The sequence below is a fragment of the Zeugodacus cucurbitae genome, chromosome 4 (genome assembly GCF_028554725.1).
Source record: "Zeugodacus cucurbitae isolate PBARC_wt_2022May chromosome 4, idZeuCucr1.2, whole genome shotgun sequence".
NCBI lineage: Eukaryota > Metazoa > Arthropoda > Insecta > Diptera > Tephritidae > Zeugodacus > Zeugodacus cucurbitae.
Genome location: NC_071669.1, coordinates 51,294,690 through 51,320,956, shown reverse-complemented (window position 1 = coordinate 51,320,956; position 26,267 = coordinate 51,294,690). Strand labels below are relative to the sequence as shown.

At 34.1% G+C, this 26,267-nt stretch overlaps 1 protein-coding gene across 2 annotated transcripts in view; it reads left to right on the top strand.

Moving 5' to 3' along the window:
- The window catches only part of LOC105210426 (uncharacterized), a 47,260-nt gene that overhangs the window by 8,950 nt on the left and 12,043 nt on the right, over positions 1–26,267 (top strand). The window contains exons 1-3 of one of the 2 annotated variants that reach the window (XM_011181379.3): positions 10,731–11,089; positions 19,163–20,799; positions 20,871–22,459. In XM_011181379.3, the coding sequence (XP_011179681.2) occupies positions 11,053–11,089; positions 19,163–20,799; positions 20,871–22,459 (3,263 nt within the window). In that variant the 5' untranslated portion in view covers positions 10,731–11,052. Of the gene's footprint in view, positions 1–10,730; positions 11,090–19,162; positions 20,800–20,870; positions 22,460–26,267 lie in introns of those variants that run through there. The other variant, XM_011181378.3, reaches the window with a different exon arrangement.

The window sequence follows — 26,267 nt, the reverse complement described above, 5'->3', positions numbered from 1 at the left end:
TATATGTATTATTATCTACATATGTACATATTCTCATTTGTAATTGATTATTTATGTATGTTTGTTAAGTACAATCCATACATACAGACATTCAGATATGTAAATTGTACATTAGGGTGGGTCAGTCGTTTTTATTTTTTTCCATCAGAGTATGCAAAGTAGAAGCGATTTGGGAACCGCAGCTAACTTCACACTAATTTCAAATTCGCTTTCGGATGGATTTGAAAGCGGTAAATAGCCAAATAGCTGTGTTCTTTTCTATCTTGGTTAAAAAACTAATAATTGTTGCATAAAGATCATACGAAAAATATATACATATAATATAAATTTGTAAAAAAAATTTCTTTAACAATTTTAAAATCATTTTAAAATGGATATTATTTGTGGAACTTTCCGGCGAGTCTTAATTTAATCAATTAGCAATTGTTGTTCATAAATAGTGTAGACAATTGGTTAATACAGTTAATTATGAGAATGCCTAAAACGTTCAATTGATATGTGATTATTATTTCAATATCAATGGTAAATTCTTATTTTTTTAAGATTAAATTTACTGAATTACGATTTTCTAAAAGCCAAAATATTTTTATTTTGGAAAAAATAATTATTTTAATTAAATTAAATTTATCAATTTATTCTGGTAGTGGTAATTGCATTAATCTCTTTTAGATTTTGTTTAAAAATTTTAGTACGAATACTGTGTAAATTTTCGGACTCACCTTTTTCAAGAGCCTTTAAGGGCGATGGTGATTCTATGAACTCCAGCTATCTGAAATAAAATAAAAAACTTTATCTTAATTTACATAAGTAAAAAGCTAGTAAAAATGTATATATACATAAGTATGTTTTTAGTTTAACATTATTATACTCTCGCAACAAAGTGGCTAAAGAGAGTATAATAGTCTTGTTCACATAACGGTTGTTTGTGTCACCTAGACATAAAAGAGTTAGATTGGGTTATATATATCAAAATGATCATATAGTCATCGTCTACTTATGGGCCAAACACCATACTAGGAACTACTCGACCGATTTTAATGAAATTCGGTATATAATATTTTCTTGACACCCCACACGGATAAAAAATGGGCAAAATCGGTTCATAACCACGACTACTTTCCTTAACTCAACCCAATTTTGAATTCCATTTAATTCCTTAACTTTATAATATATACGTAAGGAACCAATGAAGATAGCGGAATAAAACTTTACACAAATATTGCATATCATCTCTGGCTTCACTTGTGAAAAAATTGTCGAAAACGGACTAAAACTTTTCAAGGCCTCAGATATTGAACATGTTGAACTCAGCGTCTAACGGTAAATTTTAACCGAAAACATGGGCAAATCTCTCAGATAATTTAATGTAATTCAGAGGAAATTGTTTTCTTCTAACAGTGTGTCTCTGTTCTAACAATTATTAAAATCGGATCAAAACTTCCCCTAGCTCCCGTATACCTAATTATGTGCGGGCTTTATTCCGCATATATCGGTTAATATGTGAGATATTTTAGCAAAATTAAGTGAGCGTTTAGTATTGGATATAGTGTACCTTGCTGGTGAAAATGAATGAAATCGGTTCAGGAATTACCTCAGCCCTCATATACTATATATGACGATTTTAGTTATTCTATTAAACTTTATGCCGAATTTATGGGTTAATTTGTATGTTATCTTAATAAAATTTCTTCAATAAATTGCGAGAGTATAAAATAATCGGTTGCACCCGAACTTTCCTTCCTTGTTTTTTTTTTTTTAATTTAGTGTTGAAAGAAACTTTTAGGACTTCAAAGTTTTTCGAATCGCTTAGGCTACCTTAACCCCTAAAAATAATAAATTTAACTATTACAGGTATAGTTTTCCTAAATATGATCTACATAACTGTTTTAATGGCAAACTCTAAAAAATTTAGTTAATAAAAATCTATACACCCTATTGAACATTGCACTGTGCTAATCAATGCAGCTTTCTTTACTCTGCATTTCGACTTGAATATGTTACTTCGATACAACTTTTATCTTTAAACCACTTGTCACTTTCTTGAATATATAATATACATATATATATATTTATGTATGTAATAGTTGTCTTTGATTTAAGTAGTTAAACGTGTGCCAAGTAAATGCGCCAAACATAATTTCAAATTCATCATCAAAGCATATTTAAAGACATCTAAGTCGGGCAAACCTACGCCAAAATACATACGAGTATATACATACATATATGTATGTATATAGCGGTACATGCTATCTTAAATACATAGTCATTACACATGTGCGAACAGCCAAAATATGGTGAGCGATGAAAATTTGTCTGGCTAGTGTCCACATTTATGAAAATGTGTCATCGAATATCACTCTCTGCACAGCCACGCACACAGACACACACATTTACCATCAAGATCATGTTGACATAAATGTATGTATGTATGCACATCGGTACACTTTCTCGTATTCGTTGGTCACTTATAGTGGGTGGGTGGATGCTTGGGCGATGATGTCGCTTGCTAACGGTGCTTACGAGCTGTTCTTCCATAACTATATATACTCGTAATACATACATGTATGTATGTAAATGAGTAGTGCAAAGATTGATTGAGACGCAACCTTCTTAACGCCGGAAAGAGAATTTATTTTTGTCGCAATTTTCTGCTGGTGTGCCTTTATATTCAGACATATGTATGTATGACAAATACGTATATATACAAGTATTTTTTACTACTGTGTGACTTTAAGAAGATCAACGAAAATTTTGTTGTTTATTCGAATTGTTTATTAAGATGCCGAATTTCGTCTTGTAGGACTTTTCAACTTCAAACAATGAATTTATTAATATTTTGTTAAAAAAATTTTTTTTGTTTAAAAACTTATTATTTTATCATGATCAACGGCATCGTTTTGAATTATTTTTATACCCTCGAAGGATTATGAGTCGAGTTGAATTCCGGATGTCTGTTTGTCGACCATGCAAGTGATAACTGCAGTAATAAATGAGATACCTTAAACTTGATAACCTACCACTTGGTACAAAGAGAGGGTTGGTATTGCAAATCGGGCCATTAACAGGCCCACAAAATCGCCAGAATTACTAAATAGAAAAGTTGGTACCAATGGGCTGCTCTCAAATTGCTATAAAAAATGTACAATGGGCGTGACACTTTCCACTTATGGGTCAAAAATCATATCCCAGTAACTTCTCGACTAACGTCACCGAAATTTGGTACATATTGTTCTATTTTTCTTGCAAATCTGGTGTTACGTCTTGAAAGTGCTCGAAATCGGTTCACAGCTACGCCTACTTCCCATAGAACTCAATTTTAAATTCAATCGGATCGTTCACTTGAAAAAATATGAATCTAAAACCAATTAAGATATCGGAATAAAACATTTACTAATATTATATTGGAGGTGTGGTAGCGTTATCTAAAAATTTTCGAAAAAAAGGAATATAACTTTTCAAGGCCCAGCCACCAGAAAGGACCTCAGTGTCTATATATAATTTTTTTCCGAAAATCTCGGTAAATATCTCAAATATTTTATAGGATATATAATAAGTAAGAAAAGGAGTCTGGAGTAGAATGAACTGATTTTGGTGGTATAAATTCAAGCAGAATAATAATTCTATAAGTGATATAATGGCTAGGGTATGCATAGTACCAAATATTATTGTTAGAAATATATACTTGTTTAATTTCCGGAAGATTTCTTGCAAATTGACGAATATTTTCCGTTAAGGACCTCCTCGGTGCCACAACTTAAAGCCGATAAAGATATATAAATCAAATATCGTAAAGTGAGGGGATCTGATGGAAGTTCAAATGGTATCGTGTAGGAAGTTTATGTGGCCTTAGTCCGATGTCGTTTATTTTAAAATTGTAATAAGGATGAATTAATATCTCTGAGTACTTGCTTAGTTTTGGGAATCAACCAAATATGGGCGATGACATTCATTTCGAAAAATCGACTTTAGATTCACAAGAAAAAAGGTCTCAAATAGCAATTTTATTTAGTAGTTTTGGATAAATTCCGAGATAGGCGTATCCGAAAAAAGGTAAGACAGAAAATAATGTGTGAATTTTTTAAATTAGCGATCAATTTCATTGAGTTGGAATAAGAAGTTTGCTGATAGATTTTTTTAATCAATAAACCATAGTGTTTTTAACCCTCTCATGCCTGAATTAAAATGGGCGGAGCTAACATTTTTTTTAGGACAGATACAGTTGAACTTCCAGAACTCGAACTCGAAGTTCTCCATAAGTTGAACTCTTGAATAGACAATAGAAGTCAAATTTCATACAAATTACCTTCCGTAACTCGGAAGTCTCTCTAACTCGAAGTTTTTTTTGTGAATTATGAGGATTCTAGTTAGGGAAGTTCAACTGTTTTAAAATAAAACAATTTTTTTTATGTTTTTGAGCACTTTCTATACTCTAGTGGGAAGTTAGTATAACTTTTTTCGCGAAACCGATTTTGACAATTCCACTCTGCGGAGAACGCCTACTGAATGAATACGTGCACAGCTCATAACAAAAAATGTAACTGTAAGCTTGAAAAAACCGCTGGCCAAAAATATTTAAACAACGAGAGTTAGAAGCCGGTTGCCAATAGGCAACATTGGGCATGAAAGGGTTAAAGGTCTAAAGATGAGTCAGAGTAGTAATATACTTTGTCCCCTTTGGAGTCCGCCGCTACATAATTACAAAATTATTGTCTATTGATCTTGATAGACCTCCCATAGGTCAGCTGTGGGTATGATATTAAATATTGATAATGATACTGGCTAAGTACAATAACAACCATTTAGATGACTTTAAAATAATTTCTGGAGCATTGATTTTTGTCTTTATAATAATCTAAAATTTTGAAAATGCTTTATAACACCCAAAATTGTTTTTAAAATACACGATTTCGCCCGAGTTCAACTCTCCCTTACTTTTATATGTCTCTAATTGCGTTTATTATGACACTAACTCACAAGTATTACCAGTTCTTGTATGAACTATGCAGATTAAAGCAATCAACGATAGTGGTTGCGAATATTTAAACCGCTTATTGTTGTTTTTGTTTTTAGAACACTGTTGAAACTAAATCAAAGGTGACTGTATTTTGTTGCTGACAAAGAATTTGCAAGAATTTGCAATACTTAGTAGCGAGTTGATTTACATTCAGAGTTCAAAAGTCCAATTTAATGGACTATTATTTATAACGGATAATTGTTTTGCAATATAAAAACTATATGAAGAAATATAGACCAATTGCAAGTAGTGTAATTGCAGTTGGTCAAGGCGAGCGATTGAAAAAATATGCTTAATTCGCAGCAATAAATTTTTTTCATCCAATTGCAAGGGGAGAAAAAAAAAATATATTAAACAAATATTTAAGCGATAATAAATATTTAAAATTGAAATATATGAATAATAACAATAAAAGAGTTTTTAATTTTTTTTTCTACTGAGTGAGTCAAGTTTTTGAGATTTTCTGACCCATTAAAAAAATAAATTATATTTTTGTAATAATACATATGTACCTATATAGTACGTGCTTATATACATATGTATGCATATAGCATCTGTTTGCCCATTGTTCGAAGTCACACATTTCATTGATTAGTATTTCTTAGCTAAAAGCCCGTTTTAAGCACTATTTTTCTCATCTCACATTTTAGCACAATTGTTGCTTAGTATAGCACGTTGTTGTTGTTGTTGTATGCCATTTATATTTAGTAAACTGCGTTGACGTTGTTGGCACAACAATTTAGTTTATTCATGTCATCGGCCAAAGATGAAATGAAATGAGTTGAAATGTGGGAGCAATACAAAAATAATAAAAAAGCTACAATAAAACAAACAAAGAAGATGCACGAAAATTGGCACAGAAATGTAAAAAAAAAAAAAATAAACAATACACTAAAATACAGCATACTCTTTCGAAAGCTTACAGCCCACAACACTGAGAGACGAGCTACTACTGAGCGTAAGCTATATTTGCACGCCACAAAATCTCCCACATCTAATTTTTTTACTTTTATTCAAAAGCTCAATTACGCTCATCACTACTGAGCTTTTACTGATAAGCACGCTGCTATTTTTGTTGTTATTCTCTCATTAATTTGATGACCTGATCGCAGGCAACAAGTTTGCGTGTTGCTCTCTACCAAGATATGTATGTATAAAAGTGATAAACAACGGTGAATCGTGCTTGAAAAGGGGTTGTTAGGCCTTGAGCTAAATTATAGACATACGTACACGATGCTGTCGACCTTGAAAAGCTCTTGTCAGCACTTGGAAAATTAATGCTGATCGCGTGTGCAGGAAAATTACGTGGGAAAAAGATTTTCAAAAAATCGGAAAACCAAAAACAACACTTGTTGCTTTTTTATTCGTAAAATTGTCTGATAAGGTACGCTAGCTTCGACAAAGTTTAACGTTAAGCGATAAGTCAGCAAATCTACAATGTTATGTCATCTGTAAATTGCTCATTCTTAGAATCAGACGCTTACAGTACAGATGATCTGTTATTTACATAAGTAAGTAAGTGCGACTATTCGCACTTAGCAAATTTATTTTCAGTAAAGCGGATATTTTACAATGAGCACTTAGACACTTTTTCTAGTCGAACTTTTGTCAATAAATGAATTTTAAAATAACATTCAAGATGATTAGTCAAAGCATCAATTCGATTTCGGGATCAGATTCAAAGATATTGCATCCTTCTTCTTCAGAATTCCTAAAATATGTTCTTACTGAAATATGTTTCTTATTTCCTAAAATATGTTTTTACAAAAATCAATAGATATGATTTGAGGAACCTATGTATAACAACTTATAACACCCCATTTTTCGAATGACAGTCCATTTCCTGTTGATTTATAAAAGAATACTTGTTTTTAAACGAAACATCGATTGTCCTCAGGAAATATACTTTTCCGTGTTGCTCTCTATCAATTTGGAAAATAATCGCTTTCAACGAAAATGTGTATCCAGATTGTATTTTATTGGTCTACAACTTTGCTTCCGCCGTTTTCCAATAGATGTCTCTAGGGTCAAGCACTGGTCGATTAAAACGATTAAATCGTTTTATATCGATCTTGGACATTTGTGTCAAAATTAACCCAACAAAATGTTTGTAGAGATCTGTTTGCATCCTAAACTTATTCTCAACTGAAAATTTCACTTTTGAGCCGAATTTTCGTCATTTGCACGGAATACGTATGCTGACATTTGTGTAACCGTTTTTATACAAAAAAAAACATAAAATTTACAAAAAAAAAAAAACGGCGGAAGCAAAGTTGTAGACCTAATACGAAATGTTTTGCCATTAGCTACGTGCTTAAAACACAAATATGAAGTGTATGCATGGCTATTGGAAATCGATTTTACTGACGAAAGTATTGGAAACCACGAGAGCATAACTGCATTGCATTTCATGAGGTTTTTCGATTTTACAATTCATTCACCACTCTAAAAATATTGTAAAATAAATTAAGAAAAATGAAGTGAAGTGAATGACGACATGTCTTGTACTAATCGCAAAATGTTTAAATTAATATTATTATATTTTCAAAACAAAATATCCAACCTGACTTTTAGAATAACATAAATTCGAAACGCACGTCACAAATTGGAAGTGAAACTCATCTGGCACTTTGTAATCGTATAAGGCACAAATGTGTGCCAAATATTGCTATTATTATTTTCGAGAATGCATTCAAAAATCAATAAAAACATTCAAATGAGAAATTATGGATTTCACTGCTTTTGAACACATATCTAATTATATGCTTATATTATGGCATTACAAGCAATTAATGTATTGCACGTAAAAGGCACGTTTAGGGCCAAAATATTGTTATTTGAACTTTCATCTAATTAGGTGGAAAATTATATGTTTGTTGTTGCTTCAGTTAGGTCAATACGTGATTGACAAATTAAGAAAACGCACAAGTAATTGATAAAATTTAAAACCACGCAACATGACTATTCCTTAACCAAATATATGACAATTGAAAATATCGATAAATGCGATTTTTTTATTAACTAAAATTATGATTATTGAAAAACAAATTTTAATATAACTATAGTGGTTTATAAAAAACAATATTTGTAAAAATTAATAAATCGATTATTATTTATTGACATAATATAAAAGTATCGGCCATATGCTATAGAAGTTTGAAAATGACGAACGAAAGGATGAAAATATGATAATTTTTGGTTAAAATAGATTATTAAGACAGTAGTCTACTTTACAGGCTTCAAAAAATCGATTTTTTTGTTTTGTTTTAAATCTCTTCCAAAACTATCCAAGAATATGTCTTTAAAATTCCAGAGGCCAATTCGACATATTTTCAAAGCTAGAGCTGTTTTAGTGGCAGAGCGTCGAGCAGGTGCGAATGGATACTGAAAACTTTAAAGCGCGTTTCCATTTCACAAGTGTTAGAAAACGGTGCCGGCGATAGCAAAAATAATATATGTCCGATCGAAAAAAACCAAAGTGATCTAACTTCAGTATTAAATTATCTTTTATTTGAACTAGACAAAATTAGTTGAAGTTGGACAAAAGTATTATTTAAACTACTTGTTTGGCTTTAAGCCAATTTTTTTTCTTAAAAAAGTGATTTTATTTTTTTCCAACTTCGAAAATATTTCGAAGTTTATAACTTCTTCGGTATTTGTTTAGTTCATAAAGAAAAGAAACTTATGAAAATTAAAAAAAAATTGGTTCGACTGTTTCAGATGCATCGCACGACCTCCATCACCGGCACCGATTTACAAGTGCAGACTCCAGGCGCTCCAAAAAAATACTTACAACTTTGAAAAAATTTCAATATTTTTTAATAATAAATATGGTTTTTTAAGCCTTAAATATAGTACACTATCGTCTTAAAATTCCGTTTACCGCAATCATTTCCTTCCCTTTCAAAAAAAAATTGCTAAAAAAACGCTTTTTTTCGGCTTCTAAAGCAGACTATTTAAAAAAGCATCAATATGTATAGTTGATATCGGGAAAATACATAAATTAAAGTAGTAAAGTAGTATTCGTATTTGATAAATGTCGAAAAAAATATTTATCGGAAAATTAACTTATCAAATTAGCGATTATTTTTATCGTTTTTTGTTTTTGTTTTAAATTTGACTACATAGAATTATAATGATGTGATCATAATTATTTTTGCTATATTTTACTTACATAAATGTATATCGATTCAATTTGCTCATCTAATTAAGACTAATGTTCAAAAAAAAATTATTTTTTATTTAAAAAATATCAAGCTATCGCCCGAAAATACGTTAATATTAAAATATCGTTTACATTTATAGAAAAATAAGAAAAAATATTAATGAACAATAATTCCCAAAGACTTTTCATCGGAGAAATAAATTTTTTATAAATAAAAAATAATACAACTAAAGTATGAAAAAAAATTATCTGTGATAAAATTTTCAATATAATTTCCTTTTTTTATCGGGGAGAAAACGAAAATGTTAAAATAATAATTATTTTTTATTTTAAAAAATTTCAAACCATAATCGAAAAATACATAAATATTAAAAAAATCGACTACTTTAATAGAAAACTATAAATAAAATTAATAAAAAATAATGCCAAAAGATTTTTTATCGGAAAAATATAGATCAAATATGAATCAGATCGAGACATTAAAAATTCGGAATAATAAAATAGTAATCAGATTCGATAACACTCGATTATTCTTATTCGATAAATATATTATCGATAATTATATATCAATAAATGTGATCAATTTTTTATCGAATTACGATTTGCTCTATAACGATTAGATCATTATTATTTTTTAAATTTATGTACACAAATGTATTTATGCATGTCGGGAAAAGCCCTACTGCATACAAATTTACATATTTACAAAAACATATATTTGTGTAATATATATAACCAGTATCACGAAACGTAAATTTGAGATACAAATAAATTGCAAATAATTTTATTAATAAAGAATCGTAGATTGTAGAATAAGAGCAAGCACAAGAAATCGGCAATAGCGCCGCTCACCTTGGTGGGAAATCATGCAGAACGGACATATGTAGATATATTTAAAGGCACACATAACAAGCGCAAATATGCTTAGAAATAATAATGTATGTACATATGTATGCCAGTATGTAAGTGGGTAAAAGTCGAATGCGCGCTGTGTGAAAATCAGCGACGCGCAGCTAATAAAACCGGTAAACCGTTAGCGGGCGACTGGGCAGTTGGGTGGCACTATGCATACATATGTTTAAGTATATTTGTATGTATGTATGTCTGTGTATGCACATGCGTTTCGAATGCACAAAACGCTCCCAAGCACGCATTTGCATAGCAGGCCAATGTACGAAAGTGCGGATGTCGGCAAAAAAAAAGAACCAGGCAGAAATGCCCAGCAATTAAAATAAAGCAAACAAACGAAAGACAGCTCAAAATGAAATTCGAATGTCGTTTGACGCCAATTGATAATAAGTTTAATGTGTGTTGTTGTTGTCGTTTTTGCTGTTATTCTTACGATTTGCTTTTCAAAAATTGCCACTATAATCACATGTGTTTATTTGTATTTGTACCTTACAAGTGTACTGCTGCAAATTTGCTGCTACAAATAAGGCGGTCACACTGCGGACAGCTGACGTCTGACGTTTTTAGCGGCGGCGGCGGCGGCGGCTTGACGTTGTTAGTTGTGTACACAGTACAGTAGTTGAGTTGAGCAGCGTCTTGGTAGTATTCAAAACGCGATTAAACGTTAAACATGTGAAGCCGTCCGTCGTCGTCGTTCGACAGACAAATTGCTCAAATTAATATTTATATTTTTTTTTTAGTTTTTTGTTATTGTTGTTGTTTGTTTCTTAAAATTAAATAAATTACGTTAATTAGTTTCCATTAAGTTTTTAAATGCAATTTTATTATGGCACTTTTTGTTGTTGTTGTTTTGCTTGAAATTATGTAAGAGCGCACATAGAGCAGTTTGCGAGTAATCACGTGTAAAAATAATATTAAAAAAATTAGAAAAGATTATAGAAATAATTAAAAGAGTTAGCAGAAAATGGTTTACGTGTTCCTAAGTGTTGTGGGAAATTATGGTGAGTGGCTGACAGATCTAAGTGACCTACTAAAAAAATTAAAAAAAAATATATATTAAATACTGATTAGATTCACTTAAATGAATTATCAGTTAAAAGTAAAAAAAAAAATAATAAAAATTAATTTAATTAAAAATAGAAAAAAATATAATTTCAAATTAAATTAAAATAAAATAAATAAATAAAAGTTTAAAATTAATTAAATTAAAAGTAAAGAAAAAACAAAAATAATAAAAAAAAATTAATTTAATTAAAAAAAAAAATATAAATTAAATTACAATTAAAATGAAATAAATAAAAAAAAATTAAAAATTAATTTGATATAAAATAAATTCAAATTAGTATAAAAAATAATTTTTTCCAAGTTGACCTCTCAGTATTAAAATATGTGTGTTATGTATACGCAGTGTATGACAAGGCAGAGTCCTTTATATGCATATACATACATATATACATAAATACAAAGAAACAAACAAATATCTAAATATAATTTCAATTCCATATGCACCCACGTGCCAACATCTCCACAACTATACGCCACTACTATGCTTATAGTCATAAACTATGAAGTGCCGTTAGTTCAAGGTTTAAGTACCAACTGACATACATACATATCTATCACATTTGTACAAACAAATTATATGACTTTTGTTATTGCGCGCGTACTTAAACTAGGCGCACGTCAACTGTGTGACTACTCAGCTGTCCTACAAATGCTAATGGAGCGCCAGCCAAAAAACAAATCACATGCACACACATATATGACACGCAAGAACAACAATTGTGTATGCAAAGGCATGCATAACGCTTTGTGGGTGCACTTCAAGTGAAAGTATATTTGTAAATGTGATGTGTTAACTGTTTAAAAGTGCATACATATGTATATATCTACATATAGCATTTGTTGTTTTATTGTTTTGCATCATCTTTCCGCATTGAACTTGACTTTGATGCGCCACATTGACTTTAATGGAAGAACGCATTGAAGTTTGTCGGTATTCTCTGTGGCGGAAAAAACCAAAATAAGGAAATACGAGGGTTGTTTGGTGTGGCAGTGAACTTTAAAATTATTTATTTTTGTCTTAAGAAAGAGAGCAACACGTAAACTTCGGTGAAAATGTTGTGAGGTGAATTGTATATGGTCCATAAGAGAACCGTTCGTTTCCCTCCAAGTATATTCGTGATATGAAAAAACTTCTCCCAAATGGATCAGCCATTCTCAGACGACTTAATTCAGTACTACGGCAAGATATATTCAAACCGAAGATGTCAGAATTGATCAATATGATCAGAAAAGTTGTAGTGTTCCACCAGGATAGCACAAGACCTCATACAAGTTTGATTACAATCCAAAAGCTTTTCTAGCTTGAATGGGATGGGCTACCAAACCCACCATATTCTCCAGACTTAACACCTTCGGACTAGTACTCTGTAAAATTTGTTGAATGGGCGAATCATCATCTCACATCAGCACGTCAAAAACTATTTTGATCAGTTTTTTGCCTACAAGGAACAATAATTTAAGAGCGTGGAATCAATCTCATGCCCGAAAGATGGAAATGGTCTAATGGCGTCAAATCGCATGATTGTCCTTTGACTGGGCCATTTCTACCTCACGAAAACACATGTTCACCAAACTTGGTTTCCAATAATTCGATTGTGACATCCGCGGTGTGGCTTGTGGCGCCGTTCTGTTGGAACCACATATTGTCAAAGTCTATATCATCCATTTCGGCCCAAAAATATTCGGTTATAATTGAACTGTAGTGATTTCCATTCACAGTATCGTGCCGGTCTTGATCATTACGGAATAAGTGCGGCTCAATAACGCCGCCGGCCCATAAACCGCACCAAACCGTAATTCTTTCGGGATGCAATGGTGACTCATGGAGTACGTTTGGATTGCTGCATGATCAATAACACAATATGGCACAATACGGTCCCTATCGGTCTACTTTTGTAGCGTCCCTTTTGAAAAACCCTTTATAATTTTATAAAATGTTTTACACCATAAAAAGTCGTGTTTAGAATGCACTAAAAACACGAAATTACTGAGCGAACGACCCAATATGTATATGGAATTAATTACATAAAAAAAACAAAGTTAACTGATAAATTTATTTTGATATAAAAAAGTCAAAACAGTTATCAAAACGATATGCATTTTCGGAAATTTTGATCAAAAATTTATTGACTTATCGTACAACCCTCTCATTTAAAAGCTACTTTTGAAATATAATCACATTTCCGCTAGATTGAGCAGCAAAAATGTAGTCTCCCGCACTCCTGTGATTATTTACATTTTAAGGTTATAAATTATAAACAAAAATAACTTACTCCCAATGTATATGTACGTACATATGTATAAATGTACTTATATACATATTATTCATCTCTATACTAGCAATACCCGTTTTGCTAAATTATTATTGTCTTAGCAATATTTTTTAACAAATTCATTGTTAATTAAAATTTGGCGTTGCCAAATAATTGCGACATGTGCAAACAAAACAACAAATGTGCGTACATATGTACTATACTTAAATGTAGAATATATGCGTAAAATTAAACAACAAAATAAATTGCATGACATTTATGTATTTTCGTTTATTGCGAAAAATTAATAAAAATGTCTGTGCTAAATAACTAAAAATACAAAAATACCATTAACGAAATATGGCGAGCAGATAACGAGGTTGCTTGTGGCAAAATTGAAATTACTCCACATAAATTATGAGGTCATGCCATATGACCTATAATTATTTCAATAGCGAGAGAGACAGTCTCGATAATTTCACTTTATATTTTCGTTTCAATAAGCAATGTTATGGATAATATATAACATTTATTGGAAAATTTGGATATATTTTCCGCCGTTTTTTTTTTGTAAATTTAAGTTTTTTTTTGTATAAAAACGGTTACAAATGTCGATAAGCCTCAGCCACACTTTTCTTGGAATTAAAAAAGAAAAACAAAATTTCCCGCAAATGTCGAGAATTCGGCTCAAAAAGTGACATTTTCAGTTGAGAATAAGCTTGGGATGCAAACAGATCTCTACAAATATTTTGTTGGGTTAATGTTGACACAAATGTCCAAGATCGAAATAAAACGATTTAATCGACCAGTGCTTGACCCTAGAGACATCTATTGGAAAACGGCGGAAGCAAAACAAAAAAACATTATTCTTTTAGTTTCTACAATTTTTCTGTCGCAAGAAGTCACTTAGGGGAGCAACTTCTGTGGTTGTAAGATTTTCCAAAAAATTAGCTTAATCTCATACTTAATAAACTTAATGTAATATATCAAGATAAGATAGAAGATCTGCCAAACATCGAAACTATTGGTCTCAATTTTAATAATTATGACTTTTTCTAATTGAAATATGAATATGATGTTTCCACTAGCATCGCTTCTCTACTTCCATGATAGTCGGCTTCGGATCCAGACTTTTATTCGCTAAACGATTGATTGAATTGCCAGTATTCCTGAAATTATTTGAACAACATTTTCTAACGATCCAACTACAAGGGATCGTTTCAATGAAGTACTCTCTATACAATTTAAATATACTACTATAGCGACATATCTACATATAATAAAATCTTTTGGAATATTGCTAAAGAGATAGAATTCAGTAGTTCTAAACTTTGTCTTGTGGGGTCTTTCAAACTTTTTTATCTTCTTGATTGGCGTAGACAATTGGTGATACCAGGTGCAGCCAGGTTTTTCTCCACCTGGTCTTATCAATGAAGTGGAGGTCTTACTCGGCTTCCACCAACGGATACTGCTTTGAACACTTTCAAAGCTGGAGTGTTTTCGTCCATTTGTCTTTTTATCCGCTGAACTATGTCAATGTCGTCGTATAACTCATACCGTTCGTTATTCCAACGTCTGCGGTATTCGCCGTTGTCAATGTTAAGGCAGTATTCTGCTTTACAGGCTTCAAAAAATAGATTTTTTAGTTTTGTTTTAAATCTCTTCAAAAACTATCCAAGAATATGTCTTTAAAATTCCAGAGGCCAATTCGACATATTTTCGAAGCTAGAGCAGTTTTATTGGCCGAGCGTCGAGCAGGTGCGAATGCTCAGGCAGACCTTAAAAGCGCGTTTTCTCGAGTTTTCATTTTCACAAGTGTTAGAAAACGGTGCCGGCGATAGCAAAAAGAATATATGTCCGATCGAAAAAAACCAAAGTGATCTAGCTTCAGTATTAAATTATCTTCTATTTGAACTAAAAAAGTTGGACAAAAGTATTATTTAAACTACCTGTTTTCCTGGAGACCAGGCGCTCCAGAAAAATACTTACAACTTTGAAAAAATTTCAATATTTTTTAATAATAAATATTGTTTTTTAACCCTTAAATATAGTACACTATCGTCTTAAAATTCCGTTTACCGCAATCATTTCCTTTCCTTTCAAAAAAAATTGCTAAAATAACGCTTTTTTCGGCTTCTAAAGCAGACTACTGCCTTAAAAGGACCATACAGTTTTGAGATTCTATCTTAGTCTCTGAAATATTGTTTATGTTGGAAATATGTTTCATTGATTTTCGTGTAAAGCATAAATCCCCATTGGATCATTATATATGATTCTAAAATGAAGTTATCCTTGAAGGTACTTAAATATTGCCAGTTAATCGATGAAGATCGAATTTAGTAATTCACTTCTAAACCAAAGTGAGATTCATTACGAGGAATGACAAAGGATTATGGTCGTTTGGATGAATGGACGTTTTTAGCTGTCAAATCTTTTGTAGGTCAAGTGATTAGAATACGTTGGAGTACTTTTATGGGAATACGTCAGCTCAATCAAGTGTGTATGCTGTTATTCAAAATGTTATCTTTTTTAAAAAAGTGACTGAGATGAATGAACCAATAGTTTTTAAACTTCTATTACAATATTATTATGTATTTTCATACACTTAAAAGGGTCTTGCAAAGGGTCACTCATAATAATGCTAATTTACAGGGGGTGTTTTTGGTCTCTAAACTAACTTCGTAAGTGTATATATAAATATGTTTATTTTAATATATCTTTTAAGACAAAAAGGACCAAAAAAAAATCAAGTTGACCTTATAGCGATTATTTTAAAAAAACAAATCCCGTTAGTTTTTCATGGCATTAGTTCTGTGCAGCGCGTGCTAATTGTGTGCATACATAAATATTTTGCTTTGAAACCGCACGCAATATAGACAAACAATTCTGAGTTAATCAAAACAACAACAACAACAACAACAAGCAAGAACCATGCACACTCTTTCCAAACAACTGATCTAATTTGGGATATATTTATACACTAAACAGCAGCGAACTAGCTAAACACTGTCTAAACCGAAAGGCAAGAGCGCGTGTGTGTTTGCTTTTTTGTTAAAATTTTTTTTTAGATTTTTTGTACACACATATTTACTCGGCCAATATTGAGCACAAACAGACCATGTCCAAATTAACTTCTACATACAGCCAATATGTACATTTTTATGAGTGCGAGTTGCATGAAAATGGCAATTGAGGAGAGCCAAAGGCGAGCAAGTAGAACGATGGACAGACAGATAGAAATATGTGTGTGTGTGTTTGAGAAAAGAGCACACAAAACATAAAATATTCAATGGAACAGCTAGAAGATTGTGCTCATGTGCGATGGCTTTAAAAAAAAAATAGACAACAATTAACCACCAGCCACCAAGTTCTTTAACGTTTTAATAACAAAAACAAATGGGAAAATTATAAAAATACACGCAAGCAAACATTTAGAGAACGCTTTTAAACAAAAACACACAGCGTAAGAAAACAAAACAAAAAGTGAAAAATGAAAAATTGAGAAAACCCAATAGAAAATAGGAAAATTAAAACAAAAACAAAAGCAACACTTGAAAAAACAGCTTGCTCGCCTAGCCGCGGAGTACTGGCTGCCAAATGGCCAATGGCGAGCGAAAAACAACAAAAAAAAAGCTGCCACATTAGCCGATCGAACGGCAATTTCCTGCGAATATCCGAATTTCAACCGAAAGACCCAACTCAGTGTGCTTAAGGTCATATTCGCGATCGGGGCGTATAATTGCGGATAATGAGCAGCGCGCATTCTCATTTTAGTGAATTACGAAATTCATAATTGAAATAGTTTTGAATGGGTGTCCTTTGTATTAAGTGAAAATTTGTAAAAAAAAAAATAAAAATAATAAAAACAAAGAAAACGAACTTAGAAGATAGTGTTGAGAGCATCTCTAGTGTACTTTTGATAAAAGTGAAAAGGTATTATTTGTAAATCTGCTATAAATATTACTAGCTCTTGGTATACTTGAGTCATAAAAGTGCATGAATTAAATTTATATGTGCATAGGTATGTTACAAAGTAAGGCCAATGAGCCTAAACAAATTTTTAAAATCAATTTAGGCTCTGAAAGTGTTTTATTTAATTTCGAAAAAAAAATTTACGCTAGAAAATGTTTTTTAAAAAATTCGAAAATAAATTTCACGGTCTGAAAACGGTTTTTAATATTTTCGAAATTGAGTTTTGGTCGGGAAAATCAATTTTGCGCTCTGAAAATGTTTTTTTTTTTTATTTTAAAACGCTAGGAAATATTTTTTTTTAATTTCGTAGTCTAAAAACGTTTTTTAATATTTTCGAAAATGAATTTCGGCTGGGGAAATTTAATTTTGTGTTCTGAAAACTGTGTTTTTCTAATGTAGAAAGATCAATTTCGAAATCAAATGTTTTTTTTTTAATTTCGAAAATGTTTTTTAGATGTTCGAAAATGCTTTTAAAAATTTCGAAAATGTTTTTTTTTTTAGTTTTGAAAAACATCTTCCCGCTAAGTTAATATTTTAAAATTTTCGGAAATTAGTTTACAGTTCAAACATGTTTTTTTTTTTAATTTCGAAATCTATTTCGCGCTTCAAAAAAAATGTTTTTATAAATTTCGAAAATGTTTTTTTTTTAGTTTTGAAAAACATCTTCCCGCTAAGATAATATTTTAAAATTTTCGGAAATTAGTTTACAGTTCAAACATGTATTTTTTTTTTAATTTCGAAATTTTTTTCTCGCTTCAAAGAAATTTGAAAATCAATTTTGTGTTCTGATTTAAAAAAAAACAGCTTGCGTCTTAAAATGATGATTTATAAATTTTTGAAAATAATTTCGTGCTTTGGAAATTTATTTTGAAAATTTCGAAAATTAGTTTAGCATTCGAATTTGTTTTTTTTATATTTTAAAACTAATTTAGTACTTGAAGTTGTTTTTTTTTTAATATTTCAAAGCTAAAGTTCTCATTTTATAATATTTTTTAAAGATTTTAAAAATAAGTTTTGTCATTAAAAATACTTTAGATATTTCGAAATACAATTTTAATTCAAAAAAATATTTTTTAAAAATATCAGAAATTTATAATGCTCTCTGAAAATATTTCGTAAAAATTTCGAAAATGAATTGTGCGCTCTGAATTTTTTAGTTTTCGTAACTTCAAAAAAAAAAATAATAATTTGCTCTGAGTGTGCTTGGCGTGTTGCGAATGAGTATTTGTTTTTAAAAAATGTGTGGTATTTCGCAATCGCAAGTATAGTTGTTAATAAATTCAATCACCTGTGAAAAAAACTCACAAGTTTTAGTGCATATAAACAGGTGCGCTCTCATGTAGTATGTAACTGAAATACAACAAAAAAGATCGTATGATTAGTGTAGATCTCTTATGCGTTGACCAAGCTAATGGACAATGCTGACCTGAATGAAAATTTTTCGAAACTTTATGAAACAACTTCAAAATTCTACAATATTTATGCTTATGTAATGTGCCCTTTTGATATACATACAAATATGCATACCGTTATACACCGCGCAGTACACTTGTGCTCGTTCGAAAAGTTCTTGTGCTGACGTCTCTTGAATTATTGCTGTTTCTGTTTCAGTTTCTATTATTTTTTGTGCCATTGCGATCACTTGTTTCTCATTCATTTCACGCATAAAACCGAATTGTTTTGTGGCCAAATGTACATTATTCGCCGTCGTGTATTTGTGCTATTCGAACTAAAATTAGATGGCTGATGCTGATTGTTAATTTTGCATTATTCTCTTGCTTGTAGTGTCATTACCCGGTGCTGGAACTAGTCCGACAGCCGAGCAACAGACCATACTTGAAGTGCTCAACAATAAGCCAATACAACAACAACAGCAACAACAAGACGTAACGGAGGCAACGCCAACTGCAACAGCTACAACAACAACTGCCGGTTCTACAATAGCGACAGCGACAGCGTCATCCTCAGCACCAGCCGAAGGCGCCGCAGACGCTGCAGTTAATGTTACGACAAACGATGAGAATGCAACGAGCACAGCAGTTAATGTGCCGTTAAACGAGGTGGATGCATTCAATGCCGATGATCTAGTCAGCAGTCAAAGCACAATCAATACGGAAAGTAGTTCTTCTAGCAACGAAAGTGCAACGAGTCAAATACCGAATCCGGCAGTGACGTCAACGCCGGCGACAGAGGAAAGTACGGAGCGTTCAACGAACACTGCTACTGTAGGTGACACAGCAGCGACGAAAGAAACGATTACAATTCAACCGATTGCCGTCGATAGGCAATGCAGTGCGAACAGCACCAGCAGCAGCAGCGCCGATCAGGGTCATGTACTTGATATTGAATCTCATTTGATTGAGACATACAACGATTATCAAGCGGCCGACGATAGTGTTGGTATTAACGAATTACCACCTCAGCATGATGAACTGACAGTGGGTTCGTCGAAAGTTGAGACGGATGCGAATGTACGAACGGTGATTGAAGTGGAGCCGGTTGGTGCGATACCGAAGAAACACATTGAGATTTTGTTGCCGACAAGTCGTGTGCAGCGTGCCGAAAGTGAATCGGAAAACGTTGAGGACATCAAAATTGCGTCCGAAGTTATAGCGGCAAGTTTGAATGGCAAGGTAGACGAAGCGATAGAGGAAGAAGAAGTAGTAGATGAAACAGAAGCAGAAGAAGTAGACAGTGAATTTTCTCTACCCAGTGAGCCAAGTGATGCAATAAAAGCGACTGCAGAGAGGCTAGTCAACGAAATAGAACGCGAAGTCTTGGAGGCTTTGAGAAAGAACGAAGAAGCGCAAAATCAAGCAGAAACTGAGGCCGCCGAAGCCGCAGAGACACAAAACCAAGCAAAAACTGAGGCCGCCGAAGCCGCAGAGACACAAAGCCAAGCAAAAACTGACAGCTCCGAAGCCTCAGAGACACCAAAACAAACAGAAACTGTGGCCGTCGAATCCTCAGTAACCGAAACAACAAAAACACTTAACAACGACGCAGTACCAGAAGAAGCGTGCGTAATAGAAGAAAAGACTGAACAAGCCACAACCTTATTAGATGAAATAAGCAACTCATTAACGCAAAAGGTCGACGCACAATTATCCGAGGTAACTAGCATATTAAAGTCATCGAAATCCAGTCACGCTAATGGTGATGTCGAACGAACGCAACACAACGAGCTTAAGATTGTGAATGTGCCTTCGCCGAAGACGCCATTGGATGAGGAGGAGCGTAAACGGTTTTTAGAGTCTTTACCGCATTTGGATAGTAACGCTGAGGCGCAAAAGCTTGCCGACGATTGTAAACGTGAATACTATCAGTCGCTGAAGAAGTACCTAATACAAAGTCAAGCAGATCGGCCACCTGTACCGTTACAGACTTATCGTTGGGAGGATTTGCGGCGTGCCAAGGAAAGAGTAAGTCGGAAACAAGTTTGAAATATATTTGCGCTGTTATTAATGTATTCTCTACTTTCAATTCTGTTTAGGGCGGCTACCCGTGGACACATTTATACAAGCGACCACTCGGCACAGACGAGGAACCCGAAATCGTTTTACTTTTACGTAAATCACAGGAATTTCGTTTTCTTTCGGAATCACCGAAGTCGCTGAAGAAAGTACGCATTGATGAGCAAGTTGTAGTCAAGCAACCCGAACGTTATATACAAGAGCTTTCGGAAACCGAAGAGGATTATCCACAATCCGCGCCTGAAGACGAAGAAACACATAGCTTACGCAGCGAAAGTATTTCTTGTGTCTCCGACTCTATACTTGCCACTGGGAAACCACGCAAGTCAACGCGTTTAGATAAGATACGGGGTTATTTGAGGCGACGCAAAGGCGGACGCACCAACGAAGACGCACAATCACTGCCTTGCGCCTCCAATAGCAGTAGTAGGCGACATAGTCAGGAAAATTTAGCGGCGCCACAACCAAATCCACAAATTCTTGTGAACGGCAAGAGCACCGAGCAAAAGCATTGTTATCCCATAATGAAAAAACTGAAAAGTATGGCAGATCGCCAAAAGAAACGCTTGAATATAAAGCGTATTCACTTGGGCAAAGATGAGAAGATTGTGCTTGGCGAAGAAACGAAAATTTTGAAATTGAAAAAATCACCGAAAGCAGAACGCGGCGAAATACCACATTTCATAGAGAAACAAGATTCTGACGATGTGTTGGAGATAATGGAATTGGATGAGTCGCCAAGTCGTAAGCGTAGAGATGATGGCCGGCAAGATGAAGAGCGGTCGGAAGCTGCCAACGGCATACAAGAAGATAATGAACAAATGGATACAAATCAGAGCGAAGCTGTTAGTATTGTTGTACCCGATGAGATCATAGAGATACCGCAGTCAGTGGAAGAAAACAGTGAACTACCCACTACTAGTAAGGAGGCTGTCTCAACCGAAAACTTACAGCAGACAGAAGAAATTGAGGCTGAGGTCACTGCAGTTGAGGTTCCCACAAACGCCGCACCACCAAAGAAGGCGCCACGTCTACGACGAGAGCATGTCTATGAGGAAATCGAATCCGATTTGCCGCCAGAAGTTTTGGCCCAACCCTCACCAACGGATGTGGGTGTTTTGGAGCTAGGTGGTATTGAGACGCTCAAAGAATCACTGGCGAAGCAGGACAGCTCAGCTCTGAGGCATATTGAAGAGGGTATAAAGCCATTGCCGCTTGATCGCATGGGTAGCAGTGAGGAGGAACAAGTAGCCGCAGCTACTGCCGCCGCTGCAGCTGATAAACCCTCCATTAATTTACTGGCGCCACTATCTTCCGTCGACTCCGCGTCATCGGATGAAGACCGCAATCGCGCACAACTCTCACCCGTCACGGAGGAAAGTGATGCGGCCAGTGTTGAAGACAATCTGCGTATTGTTGATGATCACGAACCGCTCGATCTGAAGCCGGCTATTAAGAAAGAGGCCTCACCCGCGCCCTCAGACAAGAAGGTGACCTTCTCGCATGTGGAAGACGAAGCGGAACCACATCGGGAAGATATCGAATTGCCAACGGAGGTGCAGGAAGCCACACAAGAGGCCGCACAGCGCAAGAGATGGACGAATATGAGGTGAGTCCACTGTAGCAAGTACTAAAATCTGCATTTAATTTACCTATGCTATATTCATGCTAATCTTCATCTTTGTAAATGTGTACATTGCTTTCAGAAAACATTCCATTTTGCTAACACATTTCCTAATGAAAACGTTACTAACTTCACGCCACCGCCGACACAAAAGCAAAGAATATCTCACAAACTCATATATTTATGTACATACGCACACATACTCATAAGAATAACTCCTTAAGACACACATAAGACACAAATTGGCAACGCACATATAAAAACAAATTGTATATACAAAACCGAAACTGTCAGAGGTGAGTGGTTATTTATATGTATTTTTGTATTAAAACCAAAAAAAAAAGATTTATTCGTTAGTTCTGTTATGCTTCGGCGGCTGAAACGATCATTTCGTTTATGTTCGTCGAAGAAAGTTAGACGTAGGTCCAGATGAATGTATATTAAGTAGAATCCTGAACTCATAATTGGGTATAGTGAAATTGTTAACCCTCTAATTGCTTAAACGGTCAAAGCGATCCGACCCGAGAAGAAGTTATAAGGTTAAAATATTATGCATTTTATCGAAAACTGGAAACGTATATGAAATCCAGGGCATTACTAGTGTAGTTTGATAAATCGGTGAAATTTTTAATGTCTCTTGACAGATATATTAGTTTTGACAGTTATTAGCAGCAGTGACTTTAAGACATTTCTCGAAAAAGGAAAATTATTGACAAAGGTTTAGGGAACTCCTCACCACGATCTCCAATGGTTATAATAACAGATCGAGATCGTTGAAGATTTTGATCGCTTCGAATAATTGATCATAACAGAAACTAATGATGAAAAACAGAATAATGCGGACTGTTCTTAGTTCGATGGAAGTTGGCGAGTAGGTGAGGTTAAGTGGATTCAACAGTTAGGACAGGCTAACCCTGGTCAAAATCTCCACAACTGTAGTGAGTCTCACCTATATAGCTTCAAGTGAGCTTTATGGAGCCCAAATACTTCTAACGGATCGAAAGATTTGAATCGAACGAGCTTAAACGTAAATTATTTTGAGATAAGTGATGATGCGACAGAAGAGAATAAAGTGTTTTGCTAGTGAGAAATTGATAAGCTGAGTTTAATTCCGACTAAATTAGTTTCTTCAAATGTCTTTTAAGGACCTAATAATTTTTCAAGGAATTTTATACAAATTTTTTTGGTACATTGGGTTGGCCGTCGTACAGGAAGGTGTTTCTACAGAGTAAAAAGGAAAGCAAAGATCACCACCGAGCACTTTAAGGACATAATGAATAACCGGAATAACTCCTTAAAAGCTTAGCATGCTAATTTAAATATAAAAGATTAAGAAGGTTGTGAAAATGTTTACACACTTGAGTGGAATCGGAGAAGACAATGATGGTATGTCATCCAAAATGGATCGATTGCCATTTCCAAGGCAGTGGTATCTACGTAAACGGAAGGGACGGGAATTTTTATGCTGTCAAGGACTGATAACTTGATAGTTCGAATAAAGAACAAGACATGTTCCAGAGCGAGAGAGAGAATATTGAAATATTATATTTTGGACAATTTCCTTCAGTAATACTACTTCCGCGTAATATGGGCTAAATGTAAAAATAAGTAAAAGAGAGTATATTGAAGGAAGAGTGGTTGGGAAGAGTGACTCAGAAATCTAAGATCTAGTAATCTAGATTATTTGTAAAAGGAAGTAAAGTGAGAATTGAAGTTCTTCTATATACTATTTGGTGTGGCAAATTTTGTAAAAATATAGGTCCTAAGAATCTAGGTTATTTGTAAAAGGAGAAAATTCTAGAAGAGAAGAAGGAATGTTAGAAAAAGGCAAGTATTCGTATAACTCCAGTCCAAATTCGAAGAAACAAAAATAATTATTTGGCACATAGCAGTTCTCCGAGAAATTGATGCATATACCGAGTATGTATGTATGTATGTATGTAGAACTCTGTTACATCACAAATACTGCCATAAAATTCATTGTGATTTAGATGATGTTTACAAAGATCAGGCAATACTCGAAAGCGGCTGGCAAGTGTGGCACACGGTGGCGTGGCCAAGTGTACATTTCTGGCACGGCGGCCAAGTAAAAATGAAATGAAACAAGAAAATAGAAAATTAAAAGAGCAAAATACTTTAGCGAATGCTAAACACAATTATTAACATGTCGTGTTTATATATAAATCGCAGATATATAATATTCTTTTTGTACAACACATTTGTTGTTGGTCCTGTTGTATGCCGAAGGGGTGAGGGGTACGACAAAGTGAAATAACTCAAATAAATGCTATGCTTTTGGCTAATTTTAAAAGAAGTAGGAAAAAAGTGGAAAATTTGTTTTTGCAAATACTACAGCACAGGCGTACAGCTTTCGTCGTCAATTAGTCGTCAACACAGCCGATGGCTTTTGGCATTACGGCTAAAGTGTGAAAAGCTCTCAGTCCTGGCTGAAATTCGCAACGATGCAGACGCTCGGTTGGCGTTGGACGCGCGTATAGCGAGACACTTACGGTGGTGCTGTGACAAAAAGATAAATCTATTTTAAAATATCCTAAATGTATAGCAGAAGATACTGCACCATGCGATTGTTGGAAAGCAGCGAAATCTTGGCTGCAAGTGTCTAATACGTTCAAGTGCTAGTTCGTGCAGCCGAATTGTGATTCTTTTTTTTTACTAAATAATTGTGTTGTTGTTCTACGCAGAATTTACGCAAAATTTTCGACTTTTTAGTGGCGTAAATACGTATGTGTAAATTGTTACCGTTTTAAAACTGTTTGTAATTTTAAACAGTACGAAAGCCGAAGGAAAACCGAAGAAAAAAATCGAGAATTCAATTTTTAATATTTTTTTTTTTGTAAAAAATATAAATTTTTAGTAAAATTGTTATGCCTAACCGCGGGCAGAACTCGCAAACGTATGTGGGTTTAAAAATAGCATAAGCAAAAAAAAAAACTAAACAAAAAAATAAAATAACATAAAAACAAACTGAAAATTTACGAGCGCAAAAAACAACCCCGTCGTTCCTCAAACCGAACGTTTTCGTCGCGAGCAACTGTGACACTTTACACAAAGTAAATAGCGAAAGCGCTTACTTTGCACCCGCGTGTTTTTGTTCTCCCAGCTGATCAGACCATAAAGCTCTTGTAAGCATGAACCCACGACGTTCGGCCTCGGTCGGTGCATTGCCACGCGAGAAGCGGCATTATGTGTCGCGCAACGAAAGCACCAGCGGTGCGTCGCTCGATGTACGCTGCGCTTGTCAGTACTTTCAATGTGACTCTTTGCTGCCCGATCGCGTGAATCCCGCCACTGACTCACGCCCCACCTCGACAATGGGTTTCCACAGCGATGTAGGCAGTGAACGCGGCCAACTGCATTCCCCCAACCCGTTTCAACACAACCAATTGGGTTCCGCGGTGCAGATGGATCAGCTGTCGACGCGGAGCTATAATATCGGCAGTAATGTGCATATGGATATCGATCGGCTCTCCATGCGTAGTGTGGGCGCACAGCATACGATCGATCAAAGCTCTACACAGGTGGATATCTCATTCGTTGATAAATATCCGGAATTGGAGGAAGTGGTGCGATCGCGTGGTTTGGTGGTGCGTAGCATTTCCGATGCGACGGAAAATGAAATGCCGGGCGCGCCGTCAACTTTTATGGCTGGGCAGCGTGGTCGACAGATGTCGTTAAGTCGACGTATGTCTAGCGGTGGCATGCGTGATCCGGACGCGTGGTCTACACGTAGCGTTACTTCATTGCGTCGCATTTCACGTTCGCCATCGAAATC